This window comes from Tursiops truncatus, chromosome 5 (assembly GCF_011762595.2).
Source record: "Tursiops truncatus isolate mTurTru1 chromosome 5, mTurTru1.mat.Y, whole genome shotgun sequence".
Classification (NCBI taxonomy): Eukaryota; Metazoa; Chordata; class Mammalia; order Artiodactyla; family Delphinidae; genus Tursiops; species Tursiops truncatus.
In genome coordinates this window covers 2,991,695-3,008,090 of record NC_047038.1, presented here as the reverse complement: position 1 = coordinate 3,008,090, position 16,396 = coordinate 2,991,695, and the positions used below count along the sequence as shown (strand labels likewise).

The 16,396-nt window shown below is 60.8% G+C and overlaps 1 protein-coding gene across 4 annotated transcripts in view; it reads left to right on the top strand.

Moving 5' to 3' along the window:
- Positions 1-7,100: 7,100 nt before the first annotated feature.
- Positions 7,101-16,396, top strand: part of CPZ (carboxypeptidase Z) — a 25,552-nt gene continuing 16,256 nt past the window's right edge. The window contains exons 1-4 of one of the 4 annotated variants that reach the window (XM_033856606.2): positions 7,101-7,287; positions 12,333-12,365; positions 13,260-13,634; positions 16,052-16,267. In XM_033856606.2, coding sequence (XP_033712497.1) covers positions 7,200-7,287; positions 12,333-12,365; positions 13,260-13,634; positions 16,052-16,267 — 712 coding nt within the window. In that variant the 5' untranslated portion in view covers positions 7,101-7,199. Of the gene's footprint in view, positions 7,288-12,332; positions 12,366-12,389; positions 12,412-13,259; positions 13,635-16,051; positions 16,268-16,396 lie in introns of those variants that run through there. The other 3 variants (XM_033856605.2, XM_073804789.1, XM_033856607.2) reach the window with 3 other exon arrangements.

Here is a 16,396-nt window from a genome sequence, read left to right as displayed (position 1 = left end):
TTCATCAGCTGCTTTGCCCCACGTGTTGTGACTGGATGGGTCTTGGCTGTCAGGCCCCTGTCCTGGGAACTGCTGGGCGGGGTGGGCTCCGGCCCAGTCGGGCTCTGAGGTCTTCCAGCCGGGGACCTGGAGGGAAGCCAACATGCACAGGCCCCTCCTCAACACCTGAGGCGCCCGGGGCCTCATCTCAGCTCTCGTCAAAGGCACCGGGACTGGGATGTCCCCAGCCACACTTGCTGTGCTTTAAATGAAGCGACTGCCCCACCCAGGGAGGCTGAGCCGGGCACAGTCGGTGGGTCCGTCTGAGCCAGCACCTGGCTCTTTCTCGTCCTGGGAAGTGTTCAGAATCACTTAGGCAAGCTGGGAGCAGCGTAAGCCTGAAACTCAGCATCCCCCGGGCGTGGCCTGCAGGCACCCTGGAGGCAGGGCCAGGCCGGGGCCTCAGGACTGTCACACCCGGGTGAGTGGTCTCTTTGCCCCCCCTCCCATCCGTTCCCTGGACACCCTGGCCTGGAGCTTGCAGGAGATTGGGAAAGAGCCCGTGTCAGGGGCCTTCTGGGTACCATTGTCAAGGTCCTGTGACAAGGGCAGCGTGGGTCTGTGCTCTTGGGATTCTCACTCCGTGGCCAGGGCCCTGCTGTGGTCAGACTCCCTGGGTGGTCCTCACTGCCCCCGGGAGGAGCTGATGGCCCTCAGCCTCACGGGGCTGCGTCACCCGTGGCCCAGGCCACAGCCCAGGGCAGAAAGCAGGCACGGGGCGCGGGTCCGGGCGCCCGGCTTTGTTCACACGAGGTCCTCCTGGGGCTCTAGGACACACTGTGAGGTCAGGCTGTCTGTCTCCTCAGCCCGTTTTGTTTGTTAGCTGGTGTTGGGAGGAGGTAAACGTTCCCCACAGGCTGAGGAGGGGCGTCCCTGAGCTTCTCTGCTCGCTGGAGGGCGCTGTCCTCTCCGCGTCCAGCTCCTGCTGAGGCTCCGTGCTCAGGACACGTGACTGTCGGCCACTGACCCCGGCCGGCTCGGGCACGCGGTGTGGGTTTCTCCTGGATCGCGGGCACCATGTTTCCTCCCGTGAAACCTGGCGGGGACTCTGGTTTGGGGAGACGGCCTGGGAGCCATCGCAGACAGAAGGAGGGGTGGTGTTCCCTGAGCCAGCGGTTAACCTGACCCAGGATCACGTCTGCATGTGCACACATGTGCGCGTGTGTGTACGCACACGTGTGCAGGGGCACGGGGACACACGTGTGTGTGCGTGTGTCTGTGTTTAGGACACAAAGCCTGAGTTTCAACAGCTCGAGCCAGGCAACGCTTTCCGAACAGTAACCCGCTGTGCTGCTCCCAGACTCACTCCCAGGACACCCGTGCCTGAGGCCCAGAGCCACTCAGCCAGTAAGCGTCAGGGCTGCCATGTGGACTCCCCTGTGGTTCTAGAAACTTCCAAATCCCTAGAGCACAGGTGTGCTTGTGTGAGTGTGGCCACTGCCGCCGAGCTACCTGCTCGATCGCCCGACAGGCTGGTGGGGCTCGTGCCCTTGTCACCATCCGTGCTCACGTTGTCACAGTGGGGATCGTTTCAGCTCCAGGCCTGGGCTTGTGGCTGGGGGTGGCCCTTGGACAGTGGCTTGCCCTCTCTGAGCCTGTTTCCCCACCTCCTTTCTGAGGTTGTTGTGATGATTCAAGGTGCCCCCTGCGCAGTGCCAGGTACACGGCAGGTCTCCTGTAAGTGACAGCTGTCGTTACGGGTAGGGTGGCTACACTCACTTAGGGTCTGCTGGGGCGGCCCAGGTTAGCACCTGCTGCTCCGGCCCAGTTATTAACATTGCCCCCCTTGCCTCTCAGAATTGTCCAGGTTAGGGAGTTAAGTCCCGCGGGGAGTCTAGTTTGGGGCCCCCACTCGGCACGTCCGACAACCTGTGATCAGGGTGGGGTGCTCCAGTGCAGGCAGGGGCGGGTCCCCCGAGAAATCTTGCCGTCGGTTCCCTCTGCTCCACTTCTATTCATCGTGATGCTCGGAGGCTGGACTCATTGGTCACACCTGCACCCCGTCTGCCTTTTTTTGGTCTATTTCCTCCAAAGGATGAGAATCTTGACTGGGGAAGGACATAAGGAGTGTCTGTGTCCCAGCCTTTTCTGATGAGGACATAAGAGCACGTGGACCCCATCCCCATCTCCCAAGGCCACCGTTGGGCCTCTTGATGACAGTCATGAGAAGGTCAAGAGAGTGACAGCAGCGGGTAGAGCCCAGGAGTCCAGGGGGGCAGCGGCCGGGAGGCTGGGGGCCTCCCTCCCCCACTGCAGCCACTGTCCTCAGCCCTGGAGCCCAGAGAGGGTGGGGCTTCCCTTGGGTGACATCACCCTCAGTCTAGTGGTCCATCCAGGGGAACGTTCCCGGGTAGGGCCACCCGCTGTCGTTGTTGCCAAATGGACCCAGGGCACAGTGTCCGGGAATTGCGCGCACATCTGTCCTATGTCACAGTTCAAAGAGAGAATGGTGCCCAGCAGAGGGAGGCTGTACAGGTGAGTGAGTGAATGAACGAATGGATTCGATTCCCTCTTCAATCCTGTTCATCACTGTTTCCTTCCTCCCGGCCCCCTGCAGAACCAGGGGTGGGCGGCGTGATTGGGGGCGGGGGACGCCACCTGGTAAGACGGACTGTCTGACAGGGGCCCGCCCACAGGACCCTGCAGAGCCCGCAGCGCTGGCCCCCGCCCAGGTCCAGGGCAAGGTGGGTCCTGAGTTCGTTCCTTCCAAACACACACACAGCAGTCAGCTCTTTCGGCCTCTCAAGGCGTTAGTAACGGTTTGTAGCCTGGTGGAGCCGCCTTGACGAATTCTTTTCCAACTAACTGGGTGTTGTTGGCTCTGCTGCGGCTGATTCTCCAGCACCTCCCGCCAGCAGGGTATATTTAAGCGCTCATAAAATATAAGGTGCAATTCAAACAAAGCAAATTACTTGAGAGAATAATAGCTATAGATACGGGGTCAGGAAGCAGTTAAAAAATAAACTACTCAGTCAGTTCAGTGGAAGCCGTCACTCCAGCCCTGGGCGGTAGGCTGCAGATATGAGGCAGTGGCGGGCTTCGCTGCCCTCATTCACAGGAGGCATGTGGACCCAGAGCCCACGGGGCTCCCCCGGGCGCCCCCGGTTCTTGCAAAGGAGAGCGTGGTCCGCTTGTCTGTAACTTCAGAGCCAGGCCATGAATCTGCAGGTCGAACCCGCTTCTACTTCCTGGGAACATCCCCAGGGTGGGAGAAGCGTGCCAGCCGGCAGGGCTGGGCCCCATGCCAAGCCACGCACAGGCTTGCCATGTGAAAATCCGCTCTTAGAGCCTTACATCCACTTGAGGAAATGTGTGCATACTGTCCTGCTGAAAATGTCACGGTTGGAAAGAGACGACACTTATTAGAGGTGGTGGCTGTTCCTCTCCCTATTCTGTCTTCCCTGAAGCCCCACGGAATTTTCTAGAAGACCACTCAGGCACAGGCCCCTCCCGGGGGAGTGCTGTTAGCTGTGTCTGTGCTAGGCATTCTAGAACATCCTCTCTCTCAGCTGATGTGGCTTACTCACTGTGTTGTCTTTCTTTTTTTTCTTTATAAATTTATTTATTGTTTATTGGCTGTGTTGGGTCTTCGTTGCTGCACGCGGGCTTCCTCTAGTGGCGGTGGGTGGGCACTACTCTTCATTGCGGTGCGCGGGCTTCTCACTGCGGTGGCTTCTCTTGTTGCGGAGCACGGGCTCTAGGCGCATGGGCTTCAGTAGTTGCGGCACGCGGGCTCAGTAGTTGTGGCTCGCAGGCTCTAGAGCGCAGGCTCAGTAGTTATGGCGCATGGGCTTAGTTGCTCAGCGGCATGTGGGATCTTCCTGGATCGAACCCGTGTCCCCTGCATTGGCAGGAGGATTCTTGACCACTGTGCCACCAGGGAAGTCCCTGTGTTGTCTTTCATCCTGGGCTTGTGGTGTTTTTTTTTTTTTTTTTATTTGAAAGATACTTTTCATGTGCACTTAAATGTATTGCAAAATGGTGTTGGGTCCCAGGAACTTTGTGAACCAATAAACACTTTATTCAAAGAGTCTCTCATTTCTCTGGGAAGGAGAAAAAGCTGCCCTTGCATTAGCCTGAAGCCAGCTGTCCATGACCAGGAAGGCGGGTCCCCTGCTGGGCCTCCAGGATGACCCCTACTAGACCCTGCACCATGTGTGCCGGGAGGGGCACTTGGCTCTCCTGCAAAGCTCATGCCCTTCTGGGGAGAGTCCCTGCCTCCTCTCCGATGCTCAGAGGACCTGCAACCCACAGGGCGGGAATGACTCGCCTCTGCACAGAGGGTGGCTGCCAGCTTCCTTGCTGGCAACTCCAGGCAAGGGCTGCATGAGAGGAGGACATCTCTCCAGTGCCCGGCAGGGGCGGCACAGAGCCCGTGTCTGGAGAGCCCTCGTGCTTGAATTAAACATGGTTAATTTACTGAACGGAGCGCTGTCCCAGAGGAAGCATGGGGAGGGGCTCCTGGGGAGGTGGGGGCATGGGGGTGGCTCCCTGAGGCTTTGGTGCTTCGGCCAGACACTGAAGGAGGGGCGCACAGGAAACCGTCTCCAGCCGGCGGGGAGTGGATTCCCATCACCTATGGGCTCCTGGCTGCTGGGCACACACCCCTGGCCATCAGGAGTCCCTTGCTGAGGTCAGTCTCTGGCTGAGCGTCCTTCGAAGGGTGAAGTGGCAGATAAGGAATGGCAGAGTCTCTGCGCCTTCCGCAACACCGTGTGGCTCCTCGCCCAGCATCTTATTCTGCAAGCAGTCACCACGGGCTTGTCCGCTGGCCCAGGCAGCCGAGCGCCTGCAGACTCAGGTTCCCTGCACCTTCTGTTCATCTGCTCCATCCTGACGCACAGGTCTCGCCGCAGGCTGCCCCCACCCCTCTGGCCCATTATTCGGTGGCAGGGATTCAGTGCCTGGGAGGATCCGGCCCTTGGAAAGGGTTAACCTTGCCTGGGACTCGCCCCCGACGAACGATTTGGATCCTTCGGATCAGAACGATTTGGTGGATCGACCTCTTGGCTAAAAAGCTTTTGCGAGAGGCTGTTCCTTCCAACTTCATTGGAGAGGGAAGAGCGTAGTCCTAGAGGGGATCACCAGAGTCTTCTCACTCGGTCTTTTTTTTTTTTACATCTTTATTGGAGTATAATTCCTTTACAACGGTGTGTCCGTTTCTGCTTTATAACAAAGTGAATCAGTTATACACATACGTATGCCCCCATATCTCTTCCCGCTTGCGTCTCCCTCCCTCCCACCCTCCCTGTCCTTTAAAAACAACAGCTAACACTGATCTTTTTCATCCAAGCCCAAACGCCTCTGGTTTAAAGCTGTATCGTTACTGTTACGCACCTCTCAGAGAGAAAAACAAACCGGACGAGAGGGCTGTCATCGGAGGCGCGAAGCTGACCACCGAAGGGCTCAGGATCAGAACTGAACCCGTCGCAGGAGGGGACAGCCAGGAGACTCACTTGTGCCCACGTGGGCGCATGGGGGTGAGGGAGGGGGAGGGAACACACGTCCCCCAGTACGGGCACCACCAGCTGGCACTCAGGAAGACTGGGGTCTGCATTCACACTCCCAGTGTGGGCCAGAAACCTCAGAGGGGAAGTCGAAGGAAAGTGCCCGGGAGACTGCCCAGAGAAAGGCCAGGGGCTTCTGGAAGGACAAGCCTGCAGTCCATGTGGACAGAGGGTAGCATGGAGACCAGCGCCCCAGACTCTGGAGGTGCTGATGTGAGTGGAGTGAGCGGCTCCTTCTCTGAGCCAACGATGGGTCAAAGCCCTCTTCCCATGTGTGCTCCACAGCAGGTACTGTCACTGTCACCCCAGCCTCTGGGCTAAGCGGCTCATCCCAAGTCTTAGGGCTGGGTGACATCTGGCTCCAGGGTCCGGCCTCCCTGCCAGCCAGGACAGTTGGTGAAGGAGGCCCATATAGGAACCGGCCTCCAAAGATGGTCTGGGCCAGTGGCCCAGCTGGGGAGGGACCTGCCCCAGGGGACGATGCTGGGCTGAGGACCTCCGTGTCTGGCCCGCACTGTTCCCAGTACTCAGGGCACGAGCACAGCAACGTACATGCTGGCTGGACCACAGCTGTGGGGCTGTGAGAAGTGGCTGGCAGGCAGATGTGCGCACATCTGGACAGCAGAGTGAGCACCTGTCCAGCTCCTTGGGGGGGCGGGGGGAGGGTTTCAAAGGCGCTGGCCGAACGCCCAAGCAGTCCTGACCCTGGGAGGAGAGAGGGGCTCTAGGAACCACCTTTTTCTCCCCTTGGGGCTGAGGTCCTGGGCCTCCCTTCTCCCAGGCCCCTCAGGCCTCCTGCCGGGACGGCTCCTGGTGATGCAGGCAGGAGCACGGGGGAGGGGAGGGGAGTGGGAAGGGGCTCTCTCGCACCCCCAGGTGTAGACATGTTGCCCTGGAGTTAGGGTGTCTGCGCTGGGCTCTCTGCCCGCCCCTGAGGTGCTTTTGCCCTGCCATCGGCTGGGGGCGGGTGGGGGGGATGGAGGAGACACCCCCGTGAGCCTTTACGCCACCACCTGGACCTCTATTGGCTCCTTTAATGGGCTGAGTGGAGGGACTGCCACGTTTCACTGAGGACCCCTGGTGCCAGACTCCCTGGCAGGTCCTGCTGGGAGCAAACCCGGAGGGGGCTCCTCCCCAGGGTGCCGGCTCAGAGGTGGGGGGTCGCCCAAGGCGACCGAGGAGCTGCCTGCCCTTCTTGGTACCTGACCGCTCCCCCGCCCCCCGACCCTTCAGGTGCATCCACAGCCTGTGACGGTGAGGGGAGGTGGGGACACTCAATCACTCCTGTCCTGGGACCCAGGCCCAGAGCTGGGGATGATTTGGCCTGGCTCCCCGCCAGTTGGGTCCAGCACGGACCAGTCTTGCCCACAGACCCCAGGAATCAGGGTTCGTAGGCAGGATCAGCAGGGGATCTGGAGGTCAGGGGGTAGGCAGAAACCGAGCCCCAGGGAGGGCACCCACCGCTCGGGGCGGAGCATCGGCCCGGAAGCGGGCTGCGCGCTCCTTGGTCCCTCCCGCCGCATCGCTCTGCGCGGCTCCTGGCGCCGCCGTGCTGTAATCCGACTCCGCGCTCGTGGGGGGCGGGAGCCCGCGCGGCGCTGCGCCCCGGCCCGAGTGCCACATCACTGCCCGCCACCCTGCCCGCCGCCCACCATGCGGCCCCCGCCGCCGCCGCTGCTCTTCGCGATGCTGGTCCTCGCCGCCGCCCGGCCCTGGTGCGAGCCCACCCCGGACGCCGCGGGTAAGGCCGTACGGCCCGCGCCCTGGGGTGGAACTCGGCGCCCCGGAACCGGGAACTATCCCCCGCGTGACCCATGGTCCCCAAGTGGGCACCCTGTGACCTTGGACCTCGGGGTCTGCGCAGGAGCGGGCAGCCGGCTGTCTGAGCGCATCCAGGCTGGGACCCCCGGGCGGAACGCACAGGCAGCTTGTGGGCAGCGGAGGTACCCGGTGCTCTGGCCGGGGCTTCTTCTCGGTCTGGGCACAGCGGGCAGGGCGCCCTGCAGGTGGGCTCCGAGGGAGCGGATGCCAGAACTTTGCAGGAGGAGAGGTCGTCCGAGGTCCCTGGTCCTTCCAGGAGCGGGGCGGCCTCTGGGCAGGGCACACTCTTGACCCCTCCCTCCCATCTCTGCGGCCTGGACAACAGCGTCTCCGGAAGTGGGCGCAGAGGGCCGGGGAGGAGGGGGTAGGATTCTGGGGCAGGGGGAGGGGGAGAGTGTCGGGAGCCAGGGACCCTCCTGGGTGCCGGGCTGAGGCGGGGGCCAGCCGGGAGCCCGGGCTCCTGTCCTGACCACACCTCCCGTTCTGGAGTGGGCCTCGCTGCTTTCCCTTTACGTTTAAAGGTGAGGGTGTATCTAGTCCGCTGCCCTCAGGGTTCTTAGCAGCAGCAGACATCTGTGCCCCTGGAGGGCGGGGTCCCCTGGGGCACAGGGGTCTGGGCATGTCAGATTCGGAATCTCTCGAGCGCTGGAGGTTTGTGGATACCTGAGAACTTGCGGGCACCAGCCCAGTGGGTGTGCCAGGAGCAAGATGCCTCTCGAATGTGCCGACGGCCATCGTTTCCCTTTCTTCTCCCTCAGCCCAAACTGAATTTTCTCTCCTCCTCTACCCCGCTTCACCTTTTTCCTCCCCCACTTGCTACAGAAAGACCCGGGCCAGGCGGAGTGTGTATGGGTGTGTGTGTGTGTGTTCACACGCACTCCTGCACATCTGTGCACGGGATGCAGATGGAACTTGCGTGGTGTCATGGACGGGCCCTCCCCTGAGGGTCCTCTCCTGAGGCCCCAGGAAATGTCAGGGATTACAGTCCCCTCTTCCAGGAAGCTCTCCCTGACCTCCCCTTTTTCCAGGGAGAAATGCAGCCCCCTCCTCTGGGCCCAGGTTGCCCCTTCCTCACCTGGAGGGATGAGCAGGGTGGATCTCTGTCCTCCACTCCGTGGTGGCATCAGTGACTGTTTCTAGAATAATTCCTTCCTCTGGTTGGATCTTCTCCTTACAGATGAGCATGTGTGGTCCATGGAAACCCAGTGCCTTTTCCAGACCGCACGCTGACGTGGGCAGGGCCAGGCAGCCTGAGTCCAGGCTTTTATGTCCAGGACTATATCCACGTCCTCACCGTCCCAGGGCTCAGAGCGGGCCCAGACGCTTCCCCCCGCCTGTCCCTTGCCTCCCTCAGGTCTTTATCGAGAGCCTGGGGTTTGAGGCAACTTTCATGCTCCTAGGGGCCAGGCAGGTCTGGGTTCAAATCCTGAGTCCTCTACACTGCTGTGTGGTCTTGGGCAGATGGCCTGACCTCTCTTACCTCATTCTATTATCGTTCCTCGCCTCGAAGACCTTCAGCCCCAGGTCAATGTTGCTCCCTTCGTTGAAGACATGCTGACACCTTGTGGTCAAGAGGTGTAACGGTCACGTGTGGACTGCTCAAAAGCAGCCTTGGGACCAGCGCTGCCCGACAGAACGATGCCAACTACATACATCACTTCACATTTCCCAGAAGCCACACGAGCGAGATAATAAGAAACAGGCGAAATTAACTTTAATAACAAATTTGATTTAACCCAATATATCTGAAACATTGTTTCAGTGTTTTGTCATCAATGTAAAAATTAAGAATGAACTGTTTTACGTTCTTTTTTAAGTGCTCGTGGCTACCGTCCTGCATGGCGTGTCCTCTCTCACACCACCTCCAGCCTGAGCTCCCCAAAGGCACCCCCTGGGGCTTGCTTATCGTTATGGGTTGAATTGTGTCCTCCAAAGATATGTTGAAGTCCTAGCCCCCCTTCCCCCTTCCTGTGACCGTGACTTTCTTGGGAAACAGGGTCTTTGCAGGTACGGTCACATTAGAAGGAGGTTGCACTGCTTTAAGGTGGGTCCTGAATCCAATGACTGGTGTCCTTAGAAGAAGGAGGAAATTTGGACACAGACACACCAGGAAGGACGTGTGGTGACAGAGACAGAGAGCAGGGTGATGTGGCCACAGCCAGGGTTGCTGGGGGTGGAAGCTGGAGGAGGCAGGAGGACCCTCCCCGGACCCTGCGGAGGGTGTGGCCTGCCAGCAGCTTGATTTCAGGCTTTTGGCCTCCAGAACCGGGAGATGAACAATGTTTGTTGTTCCAATTTGTGGTTCTTTGTTATGGTAGCCGCAGGAAGCGAGTCCACCCATCTCTCTGTCTTGCTTCCGGTGCCCACCCTGGAAGTGTTGGTGACCAAGTCAGCAGATGCCGCGCCCTTGTCCTCCCACTGGGCATCGCTGTCTGGCGGGAGGGTCACAACGGGCCGTCCCTCCTTCTCCCCGTGCGACCCCAAGCCACTGTGTGTTGGGCCCTTACTGGGCCCAGGCCCTGGCCTCAGCACCACCTCATCGGACCCTCCAACAACAGTGGGCACTCTTAGTATCATCCCCGTTTTACAGATGAGAAGACTGAGGCACAGAGAGGAGCTTGATTCCCCAACTTCAGTTTTCTCACCTGTGACTCAGGGAGGCTCGAAGCTACGTGAAACCGGGAGGATCCGCTTGTCAGATCCACTCAAGTCCAGGCGACCGTGTGGCATCTGATGGCTTTGAAGGAGCAGGCGCGGCAGTCACTGTGCTCCGGCCTCCCTGCCACGCGTTTGCCTGAGGCCAGCACAGGCCCCGGGGCCAGCGGGGGCTTTGCCCACTGAGCGCCTGCCGAGAATCTGAGCAGATCTTCAGGTTCGCCCCCCTTGGCTCTGGGCTGGGCACACGGCAGGCGCAGCCTCGGCGTGGTGGGTGCAGGCATGAGGAGGGGTGGGGGCCTTGGCTGGAGCCATCCGCCTAGGGAGGCCTCGGGCTCCCGAGCTGACTGAGTCGTGGCGTCCGTGTGGGTCTGAGCTCGCACGGGCCGTGAGCTGACTGAATCGTGGCGTCCGTGTGGGTCCGAGCTCGCACGGGCCGTGAGGGCGGGTCGGCCGAGCTGAGCGTGAGTTCTGAGTGTGAGCCCTGGGCACGGATGCTCCCGGGGGTCCTGCTCCGATCGCGTCCTTTCATCTGTTCTCCCGACATCAGCGCAGACAAGCAGGTGACAGCGCAGCGTTCCAAGCTGCCCTGGGCCGGTTTCTGGTTCTTTCTTTCTTTCCCTTATGTTTTGATTCATCCTCACGCCTCCTCATGCCGCAGAGGGCAGTGGGCACAAGTCTGGAGACACTTTAGACCGTAAAGGCGTGGAGTCGGGCGGGTGCGTGGAAATCCCCAGGCTGCAGGCTGAGAGCAGGTGCCTCACACTCCCTGGTGTCCTCACTCACCGCCAGCCTCATCCCAGCGGGCATTGCGGGTAGCTGAGGGCATGGGTGGTGGACACGCAGCAGCCCTCTCTGTTGCGTTAAGGGTGGCAGTTCCACTGCCTGGATACTTTAGGAAAATGATTCTCTTGCCCGTTTCTTTGCCAAGTGGTACCAGCCGGTTAGGACAGCCTGAGTCCTTGGCTCACCAGGTGATGAGAGGGCACCCTGAACGTCTCCATCCCGTGAGAGCTTCGAGAGCTGGCCCGAGGGGTCAGGGACTGTGGCCGCCTAGTCCACGGTGGGGGAACCGTGTGCAGAGGTCCTCACGGGGGGCTGCCGGGCCCCCGCCGCGTCCCCGCCACTGGGGACTGACGTGCTCAGGCGGGTTTCCACGACCCCCAGATCTTAAGGCGAATCCCTAGAAGCAGGTCCCACCCTTGCTGTGGTCCAGGCCTAGTTCGCGATGAGGTTACGGGGTTAGAAAGAGCCTTTCCCTCTGGTCCTAGCCTCCTTATGCTGCTCCTCCTGGGCTCCCCCTGCACCCACTTCCCACTTTCTGTTTGTTTGTTTGTTTATTTACTTACTTATTTGCCCCTGGTCTTAGTTGCGGCAGCCGGGCTCCTTAGTTGTGGCATGTGAACTCTTAGTTGCGGCATGCGTGTGGGATCTAGTTCCCTGATCAGGGATCGAACCCGGGTCCTCTGCACTGGGAGCGTCAACCACTGCACCACCCGGAAGTACCCTCCCCACCACCAGCGCTGTCTCGTTTCCTGCCCTCCGCCACCCAGCCTGCCCTCCGCCTCCCGGGACCCCTGCACCAGCTGAGATTTAAATCTGATTTCCGTCTCTTGGAGCTGTTTTTTCCTCTTAGCTCTCACAGAGCACCTGGGACCTGCCTCTGATGGGGAACCTGGCGGGTAGTGTTGGTTGAGGTTGGTCTCACTGACCTTCCCAGGGGTCTCACTGTTGGGTCCATGTGTCTGGGCCTCGGGGAGGACCCTTGAAACCCACAGTTCCAAGGACAGTTCACGCGTTGGTCCTCTTCTCAGGAAACAGGAGACAGCATGCTGCAGAGTGTTCTGGAGGGGAGGGGGCCGCTGCCTGCCTGAGTCTCGGGGGAACTTGGAATAGCGTGGGGTGAGAGGCACTGCGGGGGTGCAGCCCCGGGTACAGCCTCTGAGGGCTGCTTGTTAAATATTTGGGAATTTGGTGAGAACTCGTTGAGCTGCAGGAAGCTGAAATTGGCCACAGTGGAAGTATCCTCACCATGGCGATCGGCCACCACTGTGAGCCAGGGCTCTTTCGTCCTGGCTGTCTTCCGTTAGGGGAGTCGTGTGACCTCTTCGAGACTCAGTCTCCCCTCCTGTGAAATACGGGAGCACGGCCATGTGGACATCAGAGGGTGGCTGTGAAGGGGAGGGTGGGCAGGGGGCCGGCGGCCTGGCCAGTACCCAATGAGAAGCAGCAGCGCCTTTGAGCACATGTGGGGGACGACTGATGGGCAGGGGTCCGCTCCCCTGACAGCACCGCCCTTTCTCTCCCCAGGTGGATGCCCCAGGGCAGGAGCTGCGGACAGCGGTACGGTACACGGACTTCCTGGTTTTGTTTTGTAGCAGTGACGCAGGTCCTTCACACTATCAAAGCGTTTTAGGGGGTGGAACCCACCGTTCTAAAGTGGTGATGAATAAGGTGGCCCATCGATTAAATCCAGACCCATTTGAAACAGCCAGAAATCAGACAAAACGAGACAAGGAGGCCCTTCCCTCTGTGCAGTTGGGCTCCCGAGCCTGACTCTGCCCCGCCTCCTGCAGGGGGTCCTCCTATTCCCCTCCCCCCTTCCCCCCCGCCAAGGCGGGATCTAAGTGGGCCGGGTTCCGACTGTGAGGTGTGCACACACCCGCTGCATTGGCTGTTCATCCTGTGCGTTCCCAGTCCTGTGCCCGGCACCTGCTGAGTCCAGGGCTGGGACAAGCCCCTTCCCTCCCTGGCCCTGAGTTCCTCCTTTGTAAAACAAGGAAGGGAATACTGATCTCGGGATGATTTGGGAGACGGCGTGGCTCTGACCTATCACAGGTGCTCAGAAGCACACGTTTCCTCAATGCCCCTCCTGCCAGACTTAGGCATCGGGTGTATTCTAAGTGGAGGGACTAGATTTTTTTTAAAGTAGGAAAATCTTTTCCCCATACGGAAGTCAGTGGCATGCCCTACCGTGGCAGACCCTCGGCCAGGGTGGCTTTCCTGCACGCCTTTGGCACACGCGGAGGCTGGGACCCAGAGAAGCCTGCCCTGCTCTCTCACCAGTGAGCCCCGGGAGCCTTCTCTGGTCCTCCCACAGGCCCCGGCCTCTCCCTCCCACGCTGCAGGTGCCCATCCCCCAGGCCCCGGCCCTGAGCGGGGGCAGAGCAGGCCCTTAGTAGGCGTCTGGGTGGGGCATCGTGGGAGGGAGTGACGTGGTGACCCCGCCTCCCCCAGCTACATGCGTGGACCTGCAGCTCCAGACCTGCAGCGATGCCTCCTACAACCAGACGACCTTCCCCACGCTGCTGGAGCATCGGTCCCGGGTGGCGGTGGAGTCCAGCTCCGAGTACATCCTGCTGAGCGTCCTGCACCACCTCCTGGAGGGCCAGTGCAACCCGGACCTGCGTCTGCTGGGCTGTGCCGTGCTGGTCCCACGGTGCGAGGGCGGCCGGGCGCGCAGGCCCTGCCGGCACGTCTGCGAGGCGCTACGGGATGCCTGCCAGCCCGCCTTCGACGCCATTGACATGGCGTGGCCCTACTTCCTTGACTGCGGCCGCTACTTCGCGGGCCAGGAGGAGGGCTGCTACAACCCCCTGGAGAAGCTGCGAGGTGGGCTCTGGAGTCCCGTGGTGGTGAGCAGCTGGGGGGCGGGCGGGCGGATAGGACGCACGTCGGGTGGGAAGTGCCTGGGCCAGGGCGCCGACAAGGAGGCCCTGGATGCAGGTGTGCGGCTGGGAGGGCGGAGATGTGTGAGTCCTCGACGGCACCCCTCCCCCGCCTTCAGAGAACAGAGGGCACTGTTCTGAGGAGGGCCTGTCCCCCCGTGAGGCCTGCCCGGCAAAGCCTGCCGATGCCTGTGGTCAGTCCTGAAAGACCACACGTAGAATACTGGCCGGGAGTGGCAGCTAGACTCCTCAAAGTGGGGTCTGTGGAGCCCCAGGGGAGAGGGGAAGAGGGGCTGCAGAGATGGGCTTTGGTTTCTCGTGTGGACAAACCAGTGGAGGTAGAATGGGCAGCCCTGGGTCGTGGTGATGGAATGGGCAGCCCTAGGTGGTGGTGAGCCCCTCGTCTTGGGGGGTGTGCAAGGAGCTCCTGGGGCCCCGCTTGGTAGAGATGCTGGAGGAGGGGGGGCGTGCAGGCCAAGTGCCTCTGCAGGCCTCCCTACCCCCTGGCTGGGCTTCCAGACTGGGTGAGGAGGGATAGCTCCAGTGCACAGTGGAACCCACAGCAGCCGCACTAGTAGAAGCCTCTGTGCCACCCCAGTCAGCAGCCACTGGTCACACGTGGCTCCCGAGTGTGACTAAGGATCTAAATTTTGATTTGGTTAGATTTTAATGAATTTGAGCTTAAATACAGATAGCCACACGTGGCCAGTGTGTGACACGGGGCGGTTCAGAGTGACGTCGGCTTCTGGCTTCTCACGTGCTCGTGTCATGGAGCTCGCGGGGAGGTTCACGTGATCTGGGGCCAAGTGCTATACACGTACCGTCTCATGAAGACCCCACAGCGACCCTGAATATTGGTGTAACCATTTTACAGATGGCAAAGTGGAGGCTGTGGGAAGGCCAGTGGCGGCAGGCGGCCGCTCCTGCCTGGTGGATGGTGGGAGCCAGGCCAGTCATGGATGGATGGACCCATCTGTCCGTTCAGCAAACAGCTCTTGGGCACCTGCTGTGTCCATGGCTCCTGGCTGGGACATTGAGGATGGCGGCGGGTGGGGCACAGAGGTGCCTTGGGCTGGCCTCCACTCGCTGGCTGTGCGGGGCTCAGGGCTGATCCTGGAGCTGAATCTGGGGCGCTGGGGTGTTCCGTCCACCTGCAGCTTCTGGGCGATGCGGTGGCCCGTGGGTGGCACCTTGCAGGCAGACAGGAGCCCTCTGCACGTGAGGACGCAGGAAGCGTGGACAGCGGGGACAGCCGGGTGGGGGACGAGAAACAGAGGAAGGAAACCAGACATCTCCCTGGGGTTGAGCCTGCCCGCCCTGAGAGAGCCCGCAGAGTGGGCTGGAGAGAGTTTATTTTGGGCAATTTTGCCACCAAATTACCAGTTCCATCTGCTTGCTTCTCCCTCGGAAACCATTCTGAGGAGAAACAAAACCACAGGGCAAGTGAGACGCTTGGGAAAAGCATTCCCCATCAGTGCTTCCCCCCAGGACCAGCCTGCGGGGACCTGCATCTTCCTGCGCAGAGACCCCGGGGAAGGGGGTGGGCAGGGGGCCCTGGGGCCGGCCTTGGGGTGCCTGTGTGGGTGGGAGGGGACAGCCAGCTGGCCTGTGGATTGTGCTAAAAAGCATCCTTCCCTCGACCTGGAAGCCCAGGAATTTCTCCTAAGAAAACTTTAAAATTGGGGAAAAAGCTTTTCTCTCGCCCCCTCCCGCTCCCATCGCCCCCCCCCTCCGCCTCCCCCCCGCATGCTCACTGTTGTGTGGGTAATAACAGCTAACGTCTGGCCTCAGGAGGGTGGTGGAATAGTGGGCAGTAAGGAGCCTTTCAGAGCCTTGCTGCCTCCCTGACAAGATGTCGAAACTGTTTCCACCGCGATGCTGAGTAAACAACAGTAAAGGACAGAACCCTGCCTCCCTCCCCCCAGTTATAGCTTGACGCTCCCGGGACACCCAAAGTCAGGGGCGGCAGCTGAACGGAGCGTTTCCTTGGGTTGAGGATTCTGTCCGTGTGCCTCTTGCTTCGTGTTCTACTGTTCTGTCTTTCGTAAAATTTCCAAACTAACTACATATGATCGTTACTCATGGTAACGCCAGGAACTGTGTTGCTGGATACGTCTGCTGGGGGCTGTTCTTAGCTGTTGATATGAAGCATTATAAAGAGATCTTTCATTACCAGCAAACACGGACTGGCCGGGGAGCCATCCGAGGGGGACAGGTGGGTCCCGACCCCCAAGCTGCCCCGGTGCAGTGTGGTCGGGGTGAGGGCGCCGGGAGAGGGCAGGGCCCCTTGTCGTCATCGTGGGGTGGGGAGGGGGGCGGGCAGGCCCCAGCTGACCCCCGGCACCCGCGTCCCTCCCCCAGGAGGCCTGGACGTCGTCGAGGAGGCGCTGCCCTCGGGCTTTCCGCCAACCTTCCTTCGTTTCACCCACCACTCCTACGCCCAGATGGTCCGCGTGCTGAAGCAGACGGCGGCCCGCTGCACCCACGTAGCCAAGACCTACAGCATCGGGCGTAGCTTCGACGGCCGGGAGCTGCTGGTCATCGAGTTCTCGAGCCTGCCTGGCCAGCACGAGCTGAGTAAGCCACTGTCGCCGGCGGGGGCAGGGGTGAGAGGCCTGGGCCAGGAAAAGGCTCTGGCCTGCTTGGCCTTGGGGTGCACGAGCACCTGATCAAAGTCCCCGATGTCTGGGGGACAGGGCGCGGGCA